At 46.9% G+C, this 21,029-nt stretch overlaps 1 protein-coding gene across 3 annotated transcripts in view; it reads right to left on the bottom strand.

Moving 5' to 3' along the window:
* LOC137304203 (tolloid-like protein 2) overlaps positions 1–21,029 on the bottom strand; it is a 163,494-nt gene that overhangs the window by 92,964 nt on the left and 49,501 nt on the right. For 2 of the 3 annotated variants that reach the window (XM_067972761.1, XM_067972762.1), the window contains exon 3: positions 16,297–16,374. In XM_067972761.1, coding sequence (XP_067828862.1) covers positions 16,297–16,374 — 78 coding nt within the window. Of the gene's footprint in view, positions 1–16,267; positions 16,375–21,029 lie in introns of those variants that run through there. The other variant, XM_067972763.1, reaches the window with a different exon arrangement.

Genomic DNA, 21,029 nt, shown 5'->3' with positions numbered 1-21,029 from the left:
GAGGAGGACATAAAAAACCTACAAGGGGATATAGACAGGCTGGGTGAGTGGGCGGAGATTTGGCAGATGCAACACAATATTGGAAAATGTGAGGTTATGCACTTTGGCAGGAAAAATCAGAGAGTAAGTTATTATCTTAATGGCAAGAAACTGGAAAGTACTGCAGTACAAAGGGATCTGGGGGTCCTAGTGCAAGAAAATCAAAAAGTTAGTTTGCAGGTGCAGCAGGTGATCAAGGCGGCCAACGGAATGTTGGCTTTTATTGCTAGGGGGATAGAATATAAAAACAAGGAGGTATTGCTGCAGTTATATAAGGTATTGGTGAGACCGCACCTGGAATACTGCATACAGTTTTGGTGTCCATACTTAAGAAAAGACACACTTGCTCTCAAGGCAGTACAAAGAAGGTTCACTCGGTTAATCCCGGGGATGAGGGGGTGGACATATGAGGAGAGGTTGAGTAGATTGGGACTCTACTCATTGGAGTTCAGAAGAATGAGAGGCGATCTTATTGAAACATATAAGATTGTGAAGGGGCTTGATCGGGTGGATGCGGTAAGGATGTTCCCAAGGATGGGTGAAACTAGAACTAGGGGGCATAATCTTAGAATAAGGGGCTGCTCTTTCAAAACTGAGATGAGGAGAAACTTCTTCACTCAGAGGGTGGTAGGTCTGTGGAATTTGCAGCCCCAGGAAGCTGTGGAAGCTACATCATTGAATAAATTCAAAGCAGAAATAGACAGTTTCCTAGAAGTGAAGGGAATTAGGGGTTACGGGGAGCGGGCAGGAAATTGGACATGAATTTAGATTTGAGGTTAGGATCAGATCAGCCATGATCTTATTAAATGGCGGAGCAGGCTCGAGGGGACGATTGGCCTACTCCTGCTCCTATTTCTTATGTTCTTATGACTGTTTGGGGGTCTATAGTACACTCCCAGCAGTGTGACTGCCCCTTTTTTGTTCCTTAGCTCAACCCATATGGCTTCATTTGATGATCCTTCTAACATATCATCCTTCCTCACAGCTGTAATTGTTCCTTTAACCAAAATTGCCACACCCCCCTCTCCTTTTTTATCCCCCTCTCTAGCTCATCTGAAAACCCTGTAACCAGGAACGTTGAGCTGCCATTCCTGCCCCTCTTTATAGTAATAACTATGATATACTTCCACCTGTCTATCTGTACCCTCAGCTCATCTGCCTTATTCACTAGACTCCTTGCATTGAGGTATATATCATTAAGCACTGCCAAACTCCCTTGCTGTTTATTTTCTAACCTTCGATTCCTCTGCCTTCCAAACTCACTTACTAATTTTCTGCCTTCTATCTCCAGTTCTGATTCTCTCCCTTCTGAATCTGCGATCAGGTTCCCATCCCCCTGACAAGCTAGTTTAAACCCTCCCCAACAGCACTAGCAAAGCTCCCCGTGAGGATATTGGTCCCGGCCCTGTTGAGGTGGAACCCATCTGGCTTGTACAGGTCCCACCTCCCCCAGAACCGGTCCCAATGCCCCAGGAATCTGAAGCCATCCCTCCTGCATCATCTCTCCCCACCATTCATCTGCTCTATCCTCCTATTTCTATACTCACTAGCGCGTGGCACCGGGAGTAATCCGGAGATTACTACCTTTGAGGTCCTGCTTCTTAATCTCTTTCCTAACTCCTTAAATTCTTCCTGCGGGACTTCATCCCTCTTTCTACCTATGTCATTGGTACCGATATGGACCACGACCTCTGGCTGTTCACCCTCCCCCTCCAGAATGTTCTGCAGCCGCTCAGTGACGTCCTTGACCCAGCTAAGGCCTAAACCAGTGTTTTATCAAGGTTTAGCATAACTTCTTTGCTTTTGTACTCAATGCCTCTATTAATAAAGCCCAAGATCCAATATGCTTTTTCAAAAGCCTTTTCCGCCTTCAAAGATTTGTGTACCGACACCCCCAGGTCTGTCCCTGCACTGCCTTTAAAATTGTACCATTTAGTTTATATTGCCTCTGCTCATTCTTTCTACCAAAGTGTGTCACTTCATGCTTCTGTGTTAAATTTCATCTGCCATGTGTCTGCCCATTTTACTCCACTTTACTATATTTCCATGTTTCGTGTCATCTGCAAACTTTGAAATTTTACCCTGTATACCCAAGTCCAGGTCATTAATATATAATCAAAAAGAGCAGTGGTCCTAATACTGACCCCTGGGGAACACCACTGTATACTTCCCTCCAGTCTGAAAAACAACCATTCACCACTACTCTCTGCTTTCTGTCCCTTAGCCAATTTTCTATCCATGCTGTCACTGTCCCTTTAATCCCATGGGATTTAACTTTGTTAACTAGTCTATTATGTGGTACTTTATCAAACGCCTTTTGAAAGTCCATACACGTCAACCACACTACCCTCATCAACCCGCTCTGTTACCTCATCAAAGAGCTCAATCAAGTTAGTCAAACACGATTTTCCTTTAATAAATTCGTGCTGACTTTCAATTATTAGCCCATATGTTTCCAAGTGCCAATTAATTTTGTCCCAGATTATTGTCTCTAAAAGTTTCCCCAGGTCAGGTAAAGTTAACAAGAGGCGGACAATCAGAAACCATGACTCGCCGCGGACGTAGCCCAGAGGTGAAACCAGAGCGCCAGGTGGAGCTGCCCGATACCTCAGGCAGACTGCGACCCAACGGAAGTGGTTGTATACTTTTATACTCATGTCACCCAGGGGCAGCCTCAACACTGGCAGCCGGCCAATGGTACATTGAATATAAACCATAAGAGGGAAGCTGCACTCCCATCAGTGCTCTCTCTGCGTAAAAAAACAATAATCAATACCTTTCAGACTGGTTTACAAAGGACAGTTCAAAGTGAACGGATTTAGACATTAGATCGGAAACCCTAGACATAAATGGTAAAAGCCAATCTAATTACCCGATACATTTAACAAACCCTTTGGTTTATGTAGTGCATTTAACATCCCATCAGAGGATAAAAATAAAAATAGGGTCAAGGCAGCTAAATTCTCCATTGGCAATAGCAAGAGGATGCAAAGGCAGAATGGGGCGAGGCTGCAGAGAGATTTGTAAAGGAGGATGAGAAGTTTACATTCGATGTGTTGAGGGGCACAGAGCCAGTGTAAACCAGCGAGAGCGAGGGTGGGGAGTGATGGGGAAGCAGGACTTAGTGTAAGACAGGATATAGGCAACCAATTAGAGTTAATGGAGGGAGTGAGGGTGGAAGGTTAGCAAGGAAGACACAGGAGAAATCAAGACCAGGCGTGACAAAAGTGAGGATAAGGATTTCAACAGCAGAGGGCGTCAAAGGGGGCAGAGATGGGTTACGTTGGGGAGGGGTGAGAGGTGGGGCAGGGGTGGGTTATGATGCAGAGGTGGAGGTAAAGAGTTGTGGCCTACCCTTTCTTCAGCATTAAACAGCCAATTTTCAGTGGGCACTGACCTCCTTCCTCACTCCCCTCCCTCAAAAAGGACCCTCCACCCTGCAGGTGTCAGCAGCCATTTACCTATTAATGATGTAGGAGATCCAGTGCAGATCGAGGTGCACTCTGAGCCCCGTGGGCACCACAGGGCGGCGCCAGCGCACTCTGGTGCATGGAATGCTGCAGGAACTGTGCCAGGACCGTATTATCAGCCAGAGTGCTGCAGGTGGGGCTCGTGAGGAAGGTGTTGGTGATGATGGAGGAGTGTGTTTGGGAAGTATATGCTGAGAAGGGTGATGTCCTACTCTCGAAAATGGGCCTTTACTAGCAGGTAATGGCCCTGTGGGTCAGCTCACCCGTCAGTCAGCGCTGGGGGGGTGGGGGCATGAAGAGGTGGTAAGAAGTTTGCCCACTCAGCAATTTTGCAGCTTTTTGAGCAGAGGCCTCAGGCTGTGGACTCTAGGGTGGGTGACACTAAGAATGTAGATATATTTTTACATTATTTTAATACAGAACAAAGACAGAAAGGCAAAATCGGTTTAAACAGTGCGCTAAATCAGACAGGGTTTTTAATGACAGCAGGGGAAGTAGAGAAAAGAATTTCGATTGCCAGTGCAGATAAGACGAACCATTTCCTTTGCAATAAAGATAGGAAGAGATAAGACACAGGGTCGTACACAACAGGGGGTAGCAACTAATAAACTGAACGATAGCAGTTGTGTCAACAGGATATACGATACCCACATTTGTCCTTGTAATGAAACATATAACAATGCAACTTACTGAAGTTCAGGGAACTTTAGCTTCAAGGAGAGCTACGTGAACAGGCTCGGATTGGCAGGATCATGATCCCGGGAAATTCTTTACACATTAGTTTCTAGATGAAGGATTGCGTGAACTATTTCTGTGTGAAGTTTTAAGATGAATGTTTAGAAACAATAATAAATGACGTTAACTGTCTCTGGTTTTTCAAATCTGTTATTAAAAAGGATAAAAGAATTAAATTATCCCAACAGATGCCTTTTATATTAAATTATATGACTTTAATCCTAGGCACTTAGGTTTGTTGTGGGTGAGGTTGGGGGCAGGAGTCAGTGATGTGAGGTCATCAATTTAAAAAAATCATCACTCAGAGAGTGAGGTGAGAGATTAAGAGAATTGTTTGAGCAGGGAATGCTTTGCCACAGAGCTTGGTTAAGGCAGAGACCATTGCATTTTTTAAAAAAGAGAGAAGATTAGATAAATATTTTAAGCAGGGGAAGATAAACGGCAGTGGGGAGTGTGCGGGGAAATGGGATTAATTTTGGACTGCTCCAAGAACAGAGCTGGCACAGACACAATGGGCCGAATGGCCTCCTTCTGTGCTATAAACCTCTATAGGTCTATCTGTCCACTCTAGTAGCCTATATCCTCCTGCGTCAAAATTTGCTATACCCACCTCCCCCCAATTGGGTGTCATCAGCAAATTTCCATATTGTTCCATATCATTTCTACGTGTTGGGGGACTCTCCCGGTGTCCAGGCCAGCATTATCCTTCAACCACTACCAAAAACAGATTAACTGTCATATATCTCATTGCCCATTCTTAATTGCCCTCAAGAAGGTGGTGGTGACAACTGAGTGGCTTGCTAGGCCATTTCAGAGGGCGATTAAGAATCAACCACATTGGGTCTGGAGTCACATAGAGGCCAGACCGGGTAAGGACGGCAGGTTTCCTTCCCTAAAGGACATTAGTGAACCAGATGGGTTTTTACGACAATCCGGTAGTTTCATGGCCACCATTACTGATACTAGTTTTTCTAATTCCAGATTTTATTTAATTAATTGAATTTAAATTCCCCAGCTGCCGTGGCGGGATTTGAACTCGTGACTCTGGATTATTTGTCCTGGCCTATGGATTATTAGTCCAGTAACATAACCACCCAGTAATGGTACGGTACGGTTCCACAAGTCATTAGCTTTGCCATAAGGCTGCTCAGAGGTGAATGGTTTGATTCATAAGTAAATAATGTTCATTTTTACCCACTGCATTTGGACAAGTAAATGAATGTACTCCCGTCACAGAGCAGCTCCCACAGAAGCAGCCGTTGGGTATCTCGCCTACCACGTAGACACACTACCCCCATCAGAGGCTGGGCCAAAAAATTAATTTGCATCTTACCTTCTTTACCAAATATTTCTGCAACAGCACTTAGTGTGACCAAAACATAAATAAAAAACAAACAATCACAAGTCTTCAGTGCAAAGTTCCCTTGGGTATCAATGTAACGTATTGCATCTGCTAATTAAAAAACTCCTTGAATGGAGTAACTTCCATTGCTTTCTCACAAGTTACCTCAACAACAACCACCTGCAATTATACGGTGCCTTTAAAGTAGTGCAATGTCCCAAGGCGCTTCACAGGAGCGTTTTCAAACAAAATTTGACACCGAGCCACATAAGGAGATATTAGGGACAGGTGAACAAAAGTTTGGTCAAAGAGATAAGTTTTAAGGAGCGTCTTAAAGGAGGAGAGAGAGGTGGAGAGGTTTAGGGAGGGAATTCCAGAGCTTGGGGCCCAGGCAGCTGAAGGCACGGCCGCCAATGGTGGAGCGATTAAAATCGGGGATATGCAAGAGGCCAGAATTGGAGGAGCGCAGAGATCTTGGAGGGTTGTAGGGCTGGAGGAGGTTACAGAGATAGGGAGGGTCGAGGCCATGGAGGGATTTGAAAACAAGGATGAGAATTTTAAAATCGAGGCGTTGCCGGACCGGGAGCCAATGTAGGTCAGTGAGCACAGGGGGAGTGGGTGAACAGGACTTGGTGTAAGTTAGGATACAGGCAGCAGAGTTTTCGATGAGCTCAAGTTTATGGAGGGTGGAAGATGGGAAGCCGGCCAGGAGAGCATTGGAATAGTCGAGTCTAGAGGTAACAAAGGCATGGATGAGGGTTTCAGCAGCAGATGAGCTGAGGCAGGGGCGGAGATGGGCGATTTTACGGAGGTGGAAGTAGGCGGTCTTGGTGATGGGGCGGATATGGGGTCGGAAGCTCATCTCAGGGTCAAATAGGACGCCGAGGTAGCGAACGGTTTGGTTCAGCCTTAGACAGTGGCCAGGGAGAGGGATGGAGTCTGTGGCTAGGGAACGGAGTTTGTGGCGGGGACTGAAGACAATGGCTTCGGTCTTCCCAATATTTAGTTGGAGGAAATTTTTTCTGTCGGACAAGCAACGTGACAAATGAGAGACAGTGGAGGAGTCGAGGGAGGTGGTGGTGAGGTAGAGCTGGGTGTCATCAGTGGACATGTGGAACATGTGTTTTCAGATGATGTCACTGAGGTGCAGGATGTAGATGAGAAATAGGAGGGTGCGAAGGATAGATCCTCAGGGGACTCCAGAGGTAACGGTGCGGGAGTGGGAAGAGAAGCCATTGCAGGTGATTCTCTGGCTACGACTGGATAGATAAGAATGGAACCAGGTGAGTGCAGTCCCACCCAGCTGGACAACGGAGGAGAGGCGTTGGAGGATGGTGTGGTCGACCGTGTCAAAGGCTGCAGACAGGTCGAGAAGGATGAGGAGGGATAGTTTACCACGGTCACTGTCACATAGGATGTCATTTGTGACTTTGATAAAGGCTGTTTCAGTATTGAAACCTGATTGGAGAGATTCAAACATTAAGTTGCGGGAAAGATGGGCACGGATTTGGGAGACGACAAAATGTTCAAGGACTTGAGAGGAAAGGAAGGTTGGAGATGGGGTGGTAGCTTGCAAGGACAGATTGGTAAGGGGTGGGTTTTTTGAGGAGGGGCACCTCGGGGAGTGAGCTAGCACAGAGGCGCCTCGGGGAGCGAGCCGGCGCCTCGGGGAGCGAGCCGGCGCCTCGGGGAGCGAGCCGGCGCCTCGGGGAGCGAGCCGGTGCCTCGGGGGCAGCCACCTTCCACCCTCTGACTGCAACATACCAATTTGCTTCCATTCAACCACCTGGGCCCTGAGCACAGACATTTCGTGACACTGAACTTCCCATATCGATATGGTTCAGTGTATGCTGGTGGGTGTTTCCAGCTCCAGAAAGTTTGGGTGTGCTGTGGGCCTCTAGTACCAGGGTAAGTGAGGGGAGCGATGAACAGGTTAGTGAAAGCTGAGTGCTGTTGGTGCTGGAATTCACCATGGGACTGCCTCTCTTCCTCCCTGGCGGAGTGGTGTTGCCTCCCCAGTAGTCCCGGTCCCACAGTCGGTTTGCTGCCTGCTGATTTGTAGCCAGTTCTTTACTCTCCTGCCCCTTCAGTGAATCCATGTGCTGATCCCACTGATTTAGTTCTTTCCCTCTTGTCCCACTCGCACAGATCCAGCGGCAGGGTCCCTGTGCCACAGCTCACCCTGTTTGGATCTCCGCTAATACTGGCATTCACTGGCACTATTCCCCAGGAAGCTTGTGCCTGGCTCGTGTGACGTGCCTTGGAAGGGTGGGACACACGCTGTTCAAACCTGCAGGTATGGGAAAGAATTCAGCATTAAAGGAACATGGATCATTTCAACCAACATTCCCCATTAAACCAGTGATAAAGCAAAAACAAGGCACTTACCCGTGCATATAATGTTCTGCTGTCCACCTCCAGCTGGTAACTGTGCATCATTCCCTGATGTTAGGGTCCTCTCACCAGCCCATTGGGTCTTCACTGTTCCTCCACCTGGATCATCGATGTCGCTATCACTGGATGCTCCGAGGCTGGGCTCTCACTGTAGAAGTCACTGCAACGTCATCATTCTGTGCCTTCCTCTAGCTGTGTGGTGACAGACGAACATCACACGCTGCAACCTCTGCGTGGCACACCGTCTGGCACTGGCACTGCCATCGGCGCTGGTCGTTGGCACGTATGTACGTACTGCAGTGTGAGCCACACTTGGGCTTTGCATGGTGCTGTTTTGTTGTGCAATGGGAACCCAAAGCTGCAACTCCTGTGAAATATCACCATAAACATGGCTGTTCTCTGCCTCAACTTAAAGGCAGCCTTCACCTCAGCCTCCACAGCACTCACAGTATTGGTACCTCGGCTCTGGTCCAAATCCAAATCACCTACCAACGAGAAGAATGGGGGGAAAGAATACACTGCAGCAATCAGGCGTTGCTAGCGCCAAACACCCATCCTGGCAGAGAGCCCACCCATCCGGGCGGAGAGCCCACCATGCTTCAGTTCCATTGGCAATTGCACCAAAGAGGAAACACAATGCTGAAAATCCATTGCTGAAGACTTTGGGAGAATGGCAGTAACAGCTCATTGTGTGATTGGGCAGCCAATGAGCCTCATCCAATGTTGTGACTGGAGCCCCTGTCCCTAATTTGAATAGGCTCCTGCCACATGGAAGATTTGCCAAAGAGCATGGCATTCAGCACACTTATCTGGGAGCATAGAATTCAGCGAACCATCCCCAGACCGCTCCTCTTCCTCATCTACACGCTGCCCCTAGGCAACATCATCCACAGACACAGGGTCAGGCTCCACATGTACGCTGATGACACCCAGCTCTACCTCACCATCACCTCTCTCGGCCCTTCCACTGTCTGTGTGTTGTCCGACATCCAGTATTGGAGGAGCTGCAATTTCCTCCTGACCATTGGGAAGACTGAAGCCATGATTTTCGGCCCCCGCCACAAACTCTGTACCCTCTCCGCCAACTTCATCCCCTCCCCTCTCACCATCTCAGGATGGGCCAAGTTCACAACATTGACATCCTATTCAACACCGAACAGAGCTTCTGACCCCAAACCCTTTCCATCACATAGACAATCTAATTGCACCTCCATAACATCGCCCACCTCTGCCCTGACTCAGCCCATCTGCCACCAAAACCTTTGTCAGCTCCATATTTGACTATTCAAATGCTCTCCTGGCCGGCCTCCTACCCTCCGTCATCTGTAAACTTCAGTTCATTCAAAACTCTTGTGTCCCCATCCTATCTCGCTGACCACATTAACTCGCAATCCCCCAATGCCTCAAATTTAAAAATTCCCATACTCATGTTTAAATCCTTCCCACTACCTCACCCCTCATCTCTAACCTCCTTCAGCACTAAATCACCAGCCCACCACCACAACCTCTCCATTCCTCTCACTCGAGTCTCTTGTGCATCCCACTCCCTTCACCCCACCACTGGCGACTGTGACTTCAGCTACCTCGGGCCCACAATCTCCAAACCCAACCGCCTCTGCACCTGCCCACCCACCCCATCTCCTCCTTGAAGACCTTTCTTAAAACCCAACTCTTGGACCAGATGTTTGATCACCATCTTAATATCTCCTTCTTTGGTATGGTAACCATCTTTTTCATTAGACCTCCGTGAAGCACCTTGGAATTTATATTGAAAGCGCTATATTAATGCACATTGTTGTTGGTGAGGCAGGAGGTTTTAAAGGGCTGCAGCCTGCCATTAAAGGGTAAGACGTAGGGGGCAGTTGTTCACACTGGCACAGCAGAGCCATGTGGGTAACACAGCTCCCTTTGATGCTGTAGAGTTGGGGGTCCTGCTACAGGAGAGACACCAAAGAAGGGCGGGTCTATTTGGGGCTGAAGGGCACCCCTGCAGTATAAGCACAGGAGCCAAACTGGAGGGAGGTTGGCACCCGAGTCAAAGCAGCCACCCAGCTCCTCATACCCGACTGTGAATAAGGAGAAAATGTGTTATGATCAGGAGCAAGGTGAAGGGGAGTGTCTCCTCACTTCTGCACATATTACTTGTAGGATGCATGGCACAAAGCTCCAGTGGGAACCATTGCACCATCTGGGAGGCACCATTACCACAATCGTTGTCAGCCGGGACTCAGTGGGCAGCGCTCTCGCTCTTCGTGTTAGAAGGTTATGGGTTGAGATCCCACTCCAGAGACTTGAGCTCAAATTGGAGGCGGTCACTCCAGTGCAGTACTGAGGGAGTGCTACACTGTCGGAGGTGCCGTTTTTCAGATAAGTTGTTAAACCAAGGAGCCATCCGCCCTCTCATGTGGATGTAAAAGATGCCACGGCATTATTCGAAGAGCAAGGGAGTTCTCCCCGCTGCCCTGGGCAACAATTATCCTTCAAGCAACGTCATGAAAGCAGATCATCTGGTCATTATCACATGATGTTTGTGGGATCTTGCTGTGCGTAAATTGGCTGCTGCGTTTCCAACATTACAACAGCGACTGCACTTCAACAGTAATTCATTAGCTGTAAAGCGCTTAGGGACACCCTGAGGTCATGAAAGGTGCTATAGAAGTACAAGCTGTTACTTTTTCTCGTGTTTGACAATACTCATTCACTGGATGGCACACGTTTCTGGCTGGTGAAGGGGACAGACGTGGAAAAGTGAGAGAGTGGGGGAAATGAGAGAGAGTGGGGGAAATGAGAGTGTGGGAAGTAAAGGGGGAGGGGGGGGAATGAGGAGCGCGAAACATAGAATTACGCACAGAAACAGGCCATTCGGTCCAACTGGTCTGTGCCAGTGTTTATGGTCCACACGAGCCTCCTCCCTCCCTACTTCATCTCACCCTATCAACGGATCCTTCTATTCCTTTCTCCCTCTTGTGTTCGCCTCAACTATTCCTTGTGATAGCGAGTTCCACATTCTCACCACTCTCTGGGTAAAGAAGTTTCTCCTGAATTCCCTATTGGATTTATTAGTGACTATCTTCTATTTCTGGTCTCCCCCACAAGTGGAAACATTTTCTCTACATCGACCATATCAAACCCTTTCATAATCTTAAAGGCCTCTATCAGGTCACCCCCTCAGCCTTCTCCTTTCTAGAGAAAAGAGACCCAGCCAGTTCAGTCTTTCCTGATAGTTATAACCTCAGTTCTGGTATCATTCTTGTGAATCTTTTTTGCACCTTCTCCAATGCCTCGATATCCTTTTTATAATATGGAGGCCAGAACTGTGCACAGTACTCCAAGTGCGGTCTCACCAAGGTTCTATAAGAGTTTAACATAACTTCTCTGCTTTTCAATTCTCTCTCTCTAGAAATGAACCCCAGTGCTTGGTTTACCAAATTAACCAGCGTCGCTACTTTTAGTGAGTTGTGTATCTGTACTCCGAGATCCCTTTGCTCCTCTAGCCCATTGAGTGTGTGACCTCCTTATTCTTCCTGCCAAAATGCATCACTTCACACTTATCCATATTAAAATTCATTTGCCAATTACACACCCATTCTGCAAGTTTATTAATGTCTTCCTCAGTATTAACTATATCTCCTAATTTGGTGTCATCCGCAAATTTTGAAATTGTACAGTGAAACCTGTATAAACGGACACTCCCAAATAACAGCCACTCATTGACAATCTCAACTAACGTACATTGTAACAGACACAAGCTGCACCTTGAAACCACGGACACTCGCAAACTACGAACTATGGACAGCCTTCAATGCACCAAGTCCGTTTATTATTAAAACACAGGAAACGCAGGTCACCGGAGGCGGCAGTGGGTGAAACAACGGCTTTGGTAGAATGGCCAGCTCTTTACCCAGCATCCATAGCGGCAGAGAAACGGCCCCGCCCCGGGGGTCGAGCCTGCCCGCGGCCCCGCCCCGGGGGTCGAGCCTGCCCGCGGCCCCGCCCCGGGGGTCGAGCCTGCCCGCGGCCCCGCCCCGGGGGTCGAGCCTGCCCGCGGCCCCGCCCCGGGGGTCGAGCCTGCCCGCGGCCCCGCCCCGGGGGTCGAGCGGTTTCTCTGCCGCTATGAATGCTGGGTAAAGAACTCCCCGTTCGACAAAAGCTGGGAACTGCGCTGGGCAACATCACCTCTCACTCCACCAGTAGGTCAGTTACTGATGAGCTGCTAACAGCTCACGCCCCAGCACTTCAAACATTGGCAGCTGCAGCACATGGAGAGAGGGGGGGGGTTCCCAGTCAGGGGTCTGCAGGACAATAATCACCCCCAAGTTGGCTGGGGTCTCCCAGGCACTCTGGCCCTACAGCAGCCACCTTGTCCTGTGCAGGCTGCCCCGTAACAGATCCCAGGGTCAGGACATCCCTCCCTCAATTGAAAAGGACCCTGGGATGGCAATGACCTGGGAAACCCAACCAACAGAAAATGAACTGAAATCACATCCCACTGGTAGGGCTCCAGGGCGTAAAAAAGGAATGCTGCAGGAGATACAGCCAATCCCGGGATATTTGGCTTATCCAGTTTACGGTACATACAATGTCCATTTTGAAAATAAGGACAGCTGCAAAGAAAGGACACCTGATGCAAATCTCTTGGGTGTCCCACATTTATAGATTTCAGTGTACTTCCGATCCGAAGGCCAAATCATTAATGTAAATTGTGAACAACAGTGGTCCCAGCACTGATCCCTGTGGAACACAACTTCCCATCTTTTGCCAGTCTGAGTAACTACCTTTAACCCCTACTCTCTGTTTTCTGTTTTGTAGCCAGCTTACTATCCATTCTGCTACCTGTCCTCTGAGTCCACATGTTCTGATTTTAGTCATGAGTCAACTAAGGAATTGCTAGGTGAAAAAACACCAAGGCCCATCCAGTTCACCTTCTACCACCCTGGTAGTCACATGATCCAATGATAATGGAGTTGTTGACTAATCCCAGCAATCAATCTCCATCAGTGAGTCTACAACAGACCCAGACATGGGGTGAGGGAAACCCCCAGTGGTGGAGAGCTTTGGGAACCATAGGTCCAAAGTCACCTGTTCCTCCCAAGCCTGTTACACTCACCACATGTCATGTCTCAAATTACTCATATACTCTATCACAAAATGTTATTTTCTGAAAGAAATCTCTCTAATTTGGTTTTGAGTCAATCAACACTATCTGCTCCCACATCTCCCCAGTGAGCCTGTTCCACAGATTGACCACTCCCTCACTGAAATATTGTTTCTGTAGATCAGTTTTGAATTTACCCCCTTCAAACGCAGGCCGATTCCTCTGGTTCTACTGTTCTGGACAAGGTGGAACAGTTGGTCATGCTCGACATTATCCAGTCCCTCTAGAGTCCCAAAAACAGCAATCAGATCACCCCTCAACCTTCTCTTTTCCAGTGAGAACACATGCCCAGTTTACATAAACACAGAGAAAGAGAAAGACAGTGAGAGTGCAAAATAGGAAGAGAGAGAGAGAGAGAAAGTTAGAGAGAGAGAGAGAGAAAGTAGAGAGAGAGAGAGAGAGAGAGAAAGTAGAGAGAGAGAGAGAGAGAGAAAGTAGAGAGAGAGAGAGAGAGAGAGAAGTAGAGAGAGAGAGAGAGAGAAAGTAGAGAGAGAGAGAGAGAGAGAGAAAGTAGAGAGAGAGAGAGAGAGAGAAAGTAGAGAGAGAGAGAGAGAGAAAGTAGAGAGAGAGAGAGAGAGAGAGAGAGAAAGTAGAGAGAGAGAGAGAAAGGAGAGAGAGAGAGAGAAAGGAGAGAGAGAGTAGAGAGAGAGAAAGTAGAGAGAGAGAGAGAGAGAGAGAAAGTAGAGAGAGAGAGAGAGAGAGAGAGAAAGTAGAGAGAGAGAGAGAGAGAGAGAGAGAGAAAGTAGAGAGAGAGAGGAGAGAGAGAGAGAGAAAGTAGAGAGAGAGAGAATAGTAGAGAGAGAGAGAGAAAGTGAGAGAGAGAGAGAAGTAGAGAGAGAGAGAGAAAGTAGAGAGAGAGAGAGAGAGAGAAAGTAGAGAGAGAGAGAGAGAAAGTAGAGAGAGAGAGAGAAAGTAGAGAGAGAGAGAAAGTAGAGAGAGAGAGAGAGAGAAGTAGAGAGAGAGAGAGAGAGAGAGAAAGTAGAGATGAGAGAGAGAGAGAAAGTAGAGAGAGAGAGAGAGAGAGAAGAAGTAGAGAGAGAGAGAGAGAGAGAGAAAGTAGAGAGAGAGAGAGAGAGAAAGTAGAGAGAGAGAGAGAGAGAAGTAGAGAGAGAGAGAGAGAGAGAGAGAAGTAGAGAGAGAGAGAGAAAGGAAGAGAGAGAGAGAGAAAGGAGAGAGAGAGTAGAGAGAGAGAGAGTAGAGAGAGAGAAGTAGAGAGAGAGAGAGAGAGAGAGAGTAGAGAGAGAGAGAGAGAGAGAGAGAGAAAGTAGAGAGAGAGAGAGAGAGATAGAGTCGAAAGTAGTAGAGAGAGAGGAGAGAGAGAGAGAGAAAGTAGAGAGAGAGAGAAAGTAGAGAGAGAGAGAAAGTAGAGAGGAGAGAGAAGTAGAGAGAGAGAGAAGTAGAGAGAGAGAGAGAGGAGAGAAGTAGAGAGAGAGAGAGAGAGAAAGTAGAGAGAGAGAGAGAAGTAGGAGAGAGAGAAAGTAGAAGAGAGAGAGAGAGAGAGAGAGAAGTAGAGAGAGAGAGAGAGAGAGAGAGAAGTAGAGAGAGAGAGAGAGAGAGAGAAAGGAGAGAGAGAGAGAGAGAGAGAGAGAGAGAAAGGAGAGAGAGAGAGAGAAAGGAGAGAGAGAGAGAGAAAGGAGAGAGAGAGAGAGAAGAGAAAAGGAGAGAGAGAGAGAGAGAAAGGAGAGAGAGAGAAAGGAGAGAGAGAAGAGAGAGAAAGAGAGAGAGAGAGAAAGGAGAGAGCCGAGAGTCGAGCCACTGGATTAGAGAGACTCTGAGGAGAGACGAGAACGAGGAGAGAGAAAGGAAGAGAAGAAGAGAGCGAAAAAGGAGAGAGAGAGCAGAAAAAGGGAAGAGAGAGAGAAAAGTGAGAGAGAGAGAGAAAGGAGAAGAAAGAAAGGAGGAGTGAGAGAGAGAAAAGGAGGCGAGAGAGAGAGAGAGAGAAATTAGAGAGAGAGAGAGAGAGAAAGTAGAGAGAGAGGAGTGAGTAGAGTGAGTGTAGATGAGAGAGTTGAGAGAGAAGGTGAGAGAGAGAGAGAAGGAGAGAGGAGAGGGAGAGAGAGAGAGGAGAGAGAAGGAGAGAGAGAGAAGGAGGTGAGGAGAGAGAAGAGAGAGGGAGGGAAAGAAGGAGAGAGAGAGAAGTAGGAGAGAGAGAGATGGAAGGAGAGGGAGAGCAGAGAGCGAAGGAGATGAGAGAGAGAGAAAGGAGAGAGAGAGAGAGAGAAGGAGAGAGAGAGAGAAAGAGAGAGAGAGAGAGAAGGAGAGAGAGAGAGAGATAGGATGAGAGAGAGAGAGAGAGAAGGAGGAGAGAGAGAGAGAAAGGGAGAGAGAGAGAGAAAGGAGAGAGAGAGAGAGAAGGAGAGAGAGAGAGAGAGAAAGGAGAGAGAGAGATGAGAGAGAGAGAAGTAGAGAGAGAGAGAGAGAAAGTAGAGGAGAGAGTGAGAGAGAAGTTAGAGAGAGGAAGTAGAGAGATGAGAGAAAGAAGAGGAGAGAGAGAAAGTAGGCAGAGAGGAGAGAGAGAGAGAGAAGTAGGGCAGAGAGAGAGAGAGAGAGAGAGAAGTAGAGATGAGAGAGAGAGAGGGAAAGAAAAAGAAAGAGAGAGAGAGAGAGATAGAAGGAGATGAGAGAGAGAGAGAGAGAACTGACTGAGACTCAGTGAACAATGCTCTATCCTCTCCACTCTACACTTGACCCTACCTAATCACGCTCATATTCCAATATTCTGAACAGTCCACCCACACCCTCAAGTTTTCCTTACAACCCACCCACCCGCCATTGCTTCACCAGCCTGCCCTTTGACTTCATGTGAGCAATGCAATGGAAGATCCACTGGTATATATCTCTAAGAGAAAGAGAGAGAAAAAGAAAGAGAGAAACAGGAGGAGAGAGAGAGAGAAAGAGAACACGAGCGAGCAGTATCAAACATTGCCTAAACCATTTGTTTAGTTAAAAACCAGCTCTATTGTTTTTGAAGTGTTTTTGAGTTTAAGAATCGGATATCTTGCTGTCAGGAACAGGATTAGAGAGACCGGGATGAAGAGATTAATCAGGAGCTTTGTAAATTCAGTGTGACACTGATGGTCGTATTGTGAGCTGTAACAGTAGCTAGCAGTAAAAATGGAAACAAAAAAATACCCAAAGCTGTGGCTGGGGTAACACATTACCCTTTCTAACACTCCTCCTGGCTCGCTTTGCTGCTGTTGTGTTGTGAGGTGGAATTCTCAGCAACTCCCTCGTCCCACCTGAAAAATGAAGAGAAAAGAGAAAGGTCGGAGGTTAGGGAATTCCGCAGTATGGTGCGATGGAGGAAATCGTACTGCTTGGGCCAGACGGAGAGGACAATCTACACTCTGAGTGCAGTAGCCGGAAGGGACGTTCGAGTAACTCCACTGCCTCTGGGTTAGGAGGTGGGAAAAGGCATAAAAAGGGGAGAAAATGGAGGTAAAAGAGATATCTGTGCTGTTACTCGGTTGTCCTGTTTTATAATTTATGACTGTTGGGCAGCCCGAGGGCAACCATTTTGTACAGAGCCTGTGTGACATTCTGGCTTCGGACTCCAGTGACTTCAGGACTGGGAGCAGTGAGACTAAAGGAGAGGCATCCCATCTATGTCAGAAAAGGAGGTAGGCAGGGCGTACATAAAAGGCCAGCTCCGGACTCTCAGTCCTCCTCCCCTCACTCTTTTTTTTTATTCGTTCATGGGATGTGGGCGTCGCTGGCAAGGCCAGCATTTATTGCCCATCCCTAATTGCCCTCGAAAAGGTGGTGGTGAGCCGCCTTCTGCTGGGACCTGGTGTCCTCTTCACGAGAGACAGACTGGACAGTCATCAGGATATTTGACCATGAGAGAGCTCCTGACAATCAGGCTATTTGACCAGGAGAGCTGGACAGTCGGAAAGCTATTGGACCATGAGATTGCCTGGACGGTTTGCAGGCTACTCAATAAGTGTCTAGGCTCCCATTTGGTGAAGGAAATAAGGGAGAGTGGTGTAGAAGTCAGGTTCACCCTTCGAGTGCCATTCCCCTGTTATAAAAGATCGCTTGTAGAATGTGAAAGTGCCAATAACTGCCCAGGACGGCTGACAGCAGACGGACCAACCCAGTAACAGCAGCTCTGATAGCCGAACGATGAAGTTCAGAGACGTGCAATGAGCCTCATCGTCAATGGTTCCAATGTGAGGACATTGCCCAAACTCTGAGGCAGCAGCAAATGCACAGTGCTAGCTGCAAACCAGCCTCCGCCCTTTCAGTGTCTGCAACAATAGATCCAGCAGCTGCCTTTCAAAGGCCTTTGTCTGTTGTTGTTTGGTTATGTCATTCGTTTTTAATGGTCCCAGCAGATTGAATTGAAAAAGCTTCTAACACAAGGATTGCCGGCTGAATTAAAGGATTTTTACATTGAGTGCAGCTGATGGAGGAACCAAGCTCCTTCTGGCAGCTCAAATCCATCAATGTAAACGAGCTCGGCTCCAACTGCATGTCTGCCACTGCGAGGGAGAGACATTTATTTGGTGCCTTTCACGTTTCTGGGACTTCTGTGTGTCACAACCAGTAACAACAACCACTTGCATTATAGATCACCTTTAATATAGAAAAACACCCCAAGGATCTTCACGGAGAAGTAATCAGAAAATAATGAACTCTGAATCAAAGGAGGAGATATTAGAAGGGGCGACCAAAATGACTTTGGAAGTGGAGTCACTGTTGTTTTTTGTGAAAAGTGGCAGCCAATTTGCTCACTAGGTTCCAGAAACAGCAATCAATGATTGACTAGTTAATTTGCTTTTGCTTGTGTTGGTTCATAGAACCATACATAACAGAAGGCGGCCATTCTGCCCATCGTGCCTGTGCTGGCTCTTTGAAAGAGCTATCCAATTAGTCCCATTCACCTGCTCTTTCCCCAAAGCCCTGCAAATTTTTCCCCTTCAAGTATTTATCCAATTCCCTTTTGAAAGTTACTATTGAATCTGCTTTCTCCACCCTTTCAGACAGCGCATTCTAGATCATAACACTCGCTGCATAAAAAAGTATCTCATCTCCCTTCTGGTTGTTTTACCAATTAACTTAAATCTGTATCCTCTGGTTACCAACCCTTCCGCCATTCGAAACAGTTTCTCTTTATTTACTCTATGAAAACCATTCATGATTTTGAACACCTCTATCAAATCTCCCCGTAAGCTTTTCTGTTCTAATGAGAACAACCCCAGCTTCTCCAGTCTCTCCACATAACTGAAGTCCCTCATGGATAGAGGATTGGTTAAAGGACAGAAAACAGAGAGTAGGGATAAACAGGTCATTTTCAGGTTGGCAGGCTGTAACTAGTGGGGTGCCGCAAGGATTAGTGCTGGGGTCTCGGCTATTTACAATTTATATTAATGACTTAGATGAAGGGACCGAGTGTAATGTACCCAAGTTTGCTGACGATACAAAGTTAGGTGGGAAAGTAAGCTGTGAGGAGGACACAAAGAGTCTGATATAGACAGGTTAAATGAGTGGGCAAGAAGGTGGCAGATGGAGTATAAAGTGGGGAAATTTGAGGTTATTAACTTTGGTAGGAAGAATAGAAAAACAGAATATTTTTTAAATGATGAGAAACTATTAAATGTTGGTGTTCAGAGAGACTTGGGTGACCTCGTACAAGGAACACAAAAAGTTAGCCTGCAGGTAGAGCAAGCAATTAGGAAGGCAAATGGCATTTTGGTCTTTATTGCAAGGGGATTGGAGTACAAGAGTAAAGAAGTCTTACTACAATTGTACAGGGCATTGGTGAGACCTCACCTGGAGTACTGTGTACAGTTTTGGCCTCCTTATCTAAAGAAGGATATACTTGCCTTAGAGGCGGTGCAACAAAGTTTCACTAGATTAATTCCTGGGATGAGAGGATTGTCCTATGAGGAGAGATTGAGTAGAATGGGCCTATACTCTCTGGAGTTTAGAAGAATAACAGGTGATCTCATTGAAACATACAAGATTCTAAGGGGGCTTGATAGGATAGATACTGAGAGATTGTTTCCCCTGTCTGGAGAGTCTAGAACTAGGGGGCATAGTCTCAGGATAAGAGGTCAGACATTTAAGACTGAGAAGAGGAGGAATTTCTTCACTCAAAGGGCTGTAAATCTTTGGAATTCTCTGCCCCAGAGGGCTGTGGATGCTGAGTCATTGAGTATATTCAAGACTGAGATCAATAGATTTTTGGACTCTAAGGGAATCAAGGGATATGTGGATCGGGCAGGAAAGTGGAGTTGAGGTCGAAGATTAGCCATGATCTGATTCAATGGTGGAGCAGGCTCGATGGGTCGTATGGCCTACTCCTGCTCCTATTTCTAATGTTCTTATGTTCATCCCTGGTACCATTCTAGTAAATCTCTTCTGCACCCTCTCTAAGGTCTTGACATCCTTCCTAAAGTGTGGTGCCCAGAAGTGAACAAAATACTCCAGGCGAGGTCTAACCAGTATTTTATAAAGGTTTAGCATAACTTCCTTGCTTTTGTACTCTATGCCTCTATTTATAAAGTTAAGGATCCCGTATGCCTTTTTAACAGCCTTCTTAATTGGCCCTACCACCTTCAAAGATTTGTGCACGTACACCCCCAGGTCTCTGTTCCTGCCCCCCTTTAAAATTGTACCATTTAGTTTATATTGCCTCTCCTCATTCTTCCTGCCAAAATGTATCACTTCACACTTCTGTGCATTAAATTTCATCTGCCATGTGTCTGCCCATTTCACCAGTCTGTCTATGTCCTCCTGAAGTCTGTTACTATCTTCCTCACTGTTCACTACATTTCCGAGTCTGTGTTTTCTGCAAACTTTGAAATTATACCTTGCATACCTAAGTCCAGGTCATTTGCAGGGCCAAGGGGAAAGAGCGGAGGAGTGGGACTAACTGGATTGCTCTTACAAAGAGCCGGCACGGGCTCGAGTGGGCTGAATGGCTTCCTCCTGTGCTATAAACCATTCTACAATTCTATGATAATTTTGTCCCAGATTATTGTCTCAAAGTTCCCAACCTGTAATTGCCGAGTTTATCACTCTCCCCTTTTTTGAACAGGGGTGTAACATTTGCAATCCTCCAGTCCTCCGGCACCACCCCCAGATCTAAGGAGGATTGGAAAATTGTGGCCAGAACCTCTGCAATTCCCACCCCTACTCCCTTCAGAAACCTGGGATGCATCCCATCCAGACTGGGTGACTTTTCTACTTTGAGCGCTGCCAATCTTTTAAGTATCTCCTCTTTATCTATTTTTATCCTATTCAATATTGCTACCTCCTCCTTTACTGCTACAATGGCAGCTTCCTCTTCTCCAGTGAAGACAGATGCGAAATATTCATTTAGTACCTCAGCCATGCCCTCTGCCTCCACAAGAAGATCTCCTTTTTGGTCCCACCCTTCCTTTGACTACACTTTCACCATTTATTTGTTTATAAAATAATTTTGGGTTGCCTTTTATGTTACCCACTAATCCAATCTCGTACACTCTCTTTGCCCCTCTTATTTCCTTTTTCAGTTCTCCTCTCTACTTTCTGTATTCAGCCTGGTTCTCTACTGAATTATGAACCTGACATTTATCATAAGCCTCCTTTTTCTGGTTCATTTTTATCTCTATCTTTAGTCATCCAGGGAGCTCTATCTTTGGATGCCCGTCCTTTCCCCCTCGTGGGAATGTGTCTAGTCTGTACCCAAACTATCTCCTCTTTGAAGGCCTCTCATTGCTCATTTACTGTTTTGCCTGCCAATCTTTGATTCCAATCCATCTGGGCCAGATCCCTTTACAACTCACTGAAATTAGCCCTTCTCCTGTTGAGTATTTTCACATTTGATGTTTCCTTGTCCTTTTCCATAACTACTCTAAACCTATTGATATTGTGATCACTGTTCCCCAAATGCTCCCCCAATGAA

The sequence above is a fragment of the Heptranchias perlo genome, chromosome 36, assembly GCF_035084215.1.
Source record: "Heptranchias perlo isolate sHepPer1 chromosome 36, sHepPer1.hap1, whole genome shotgun sequence".
NCBI classification, from domain to species: Eukaryota; Metazoa; Chordata; class Chondrichthyes; order Hexanchiformes; family Hexanchidae; genus Heptranchias; species Heptranchias perlo.
Note: the sequence above shows the minus strand (reverse complement) of the source record. Positions and strands in the feature narration are given on the sequence as shown.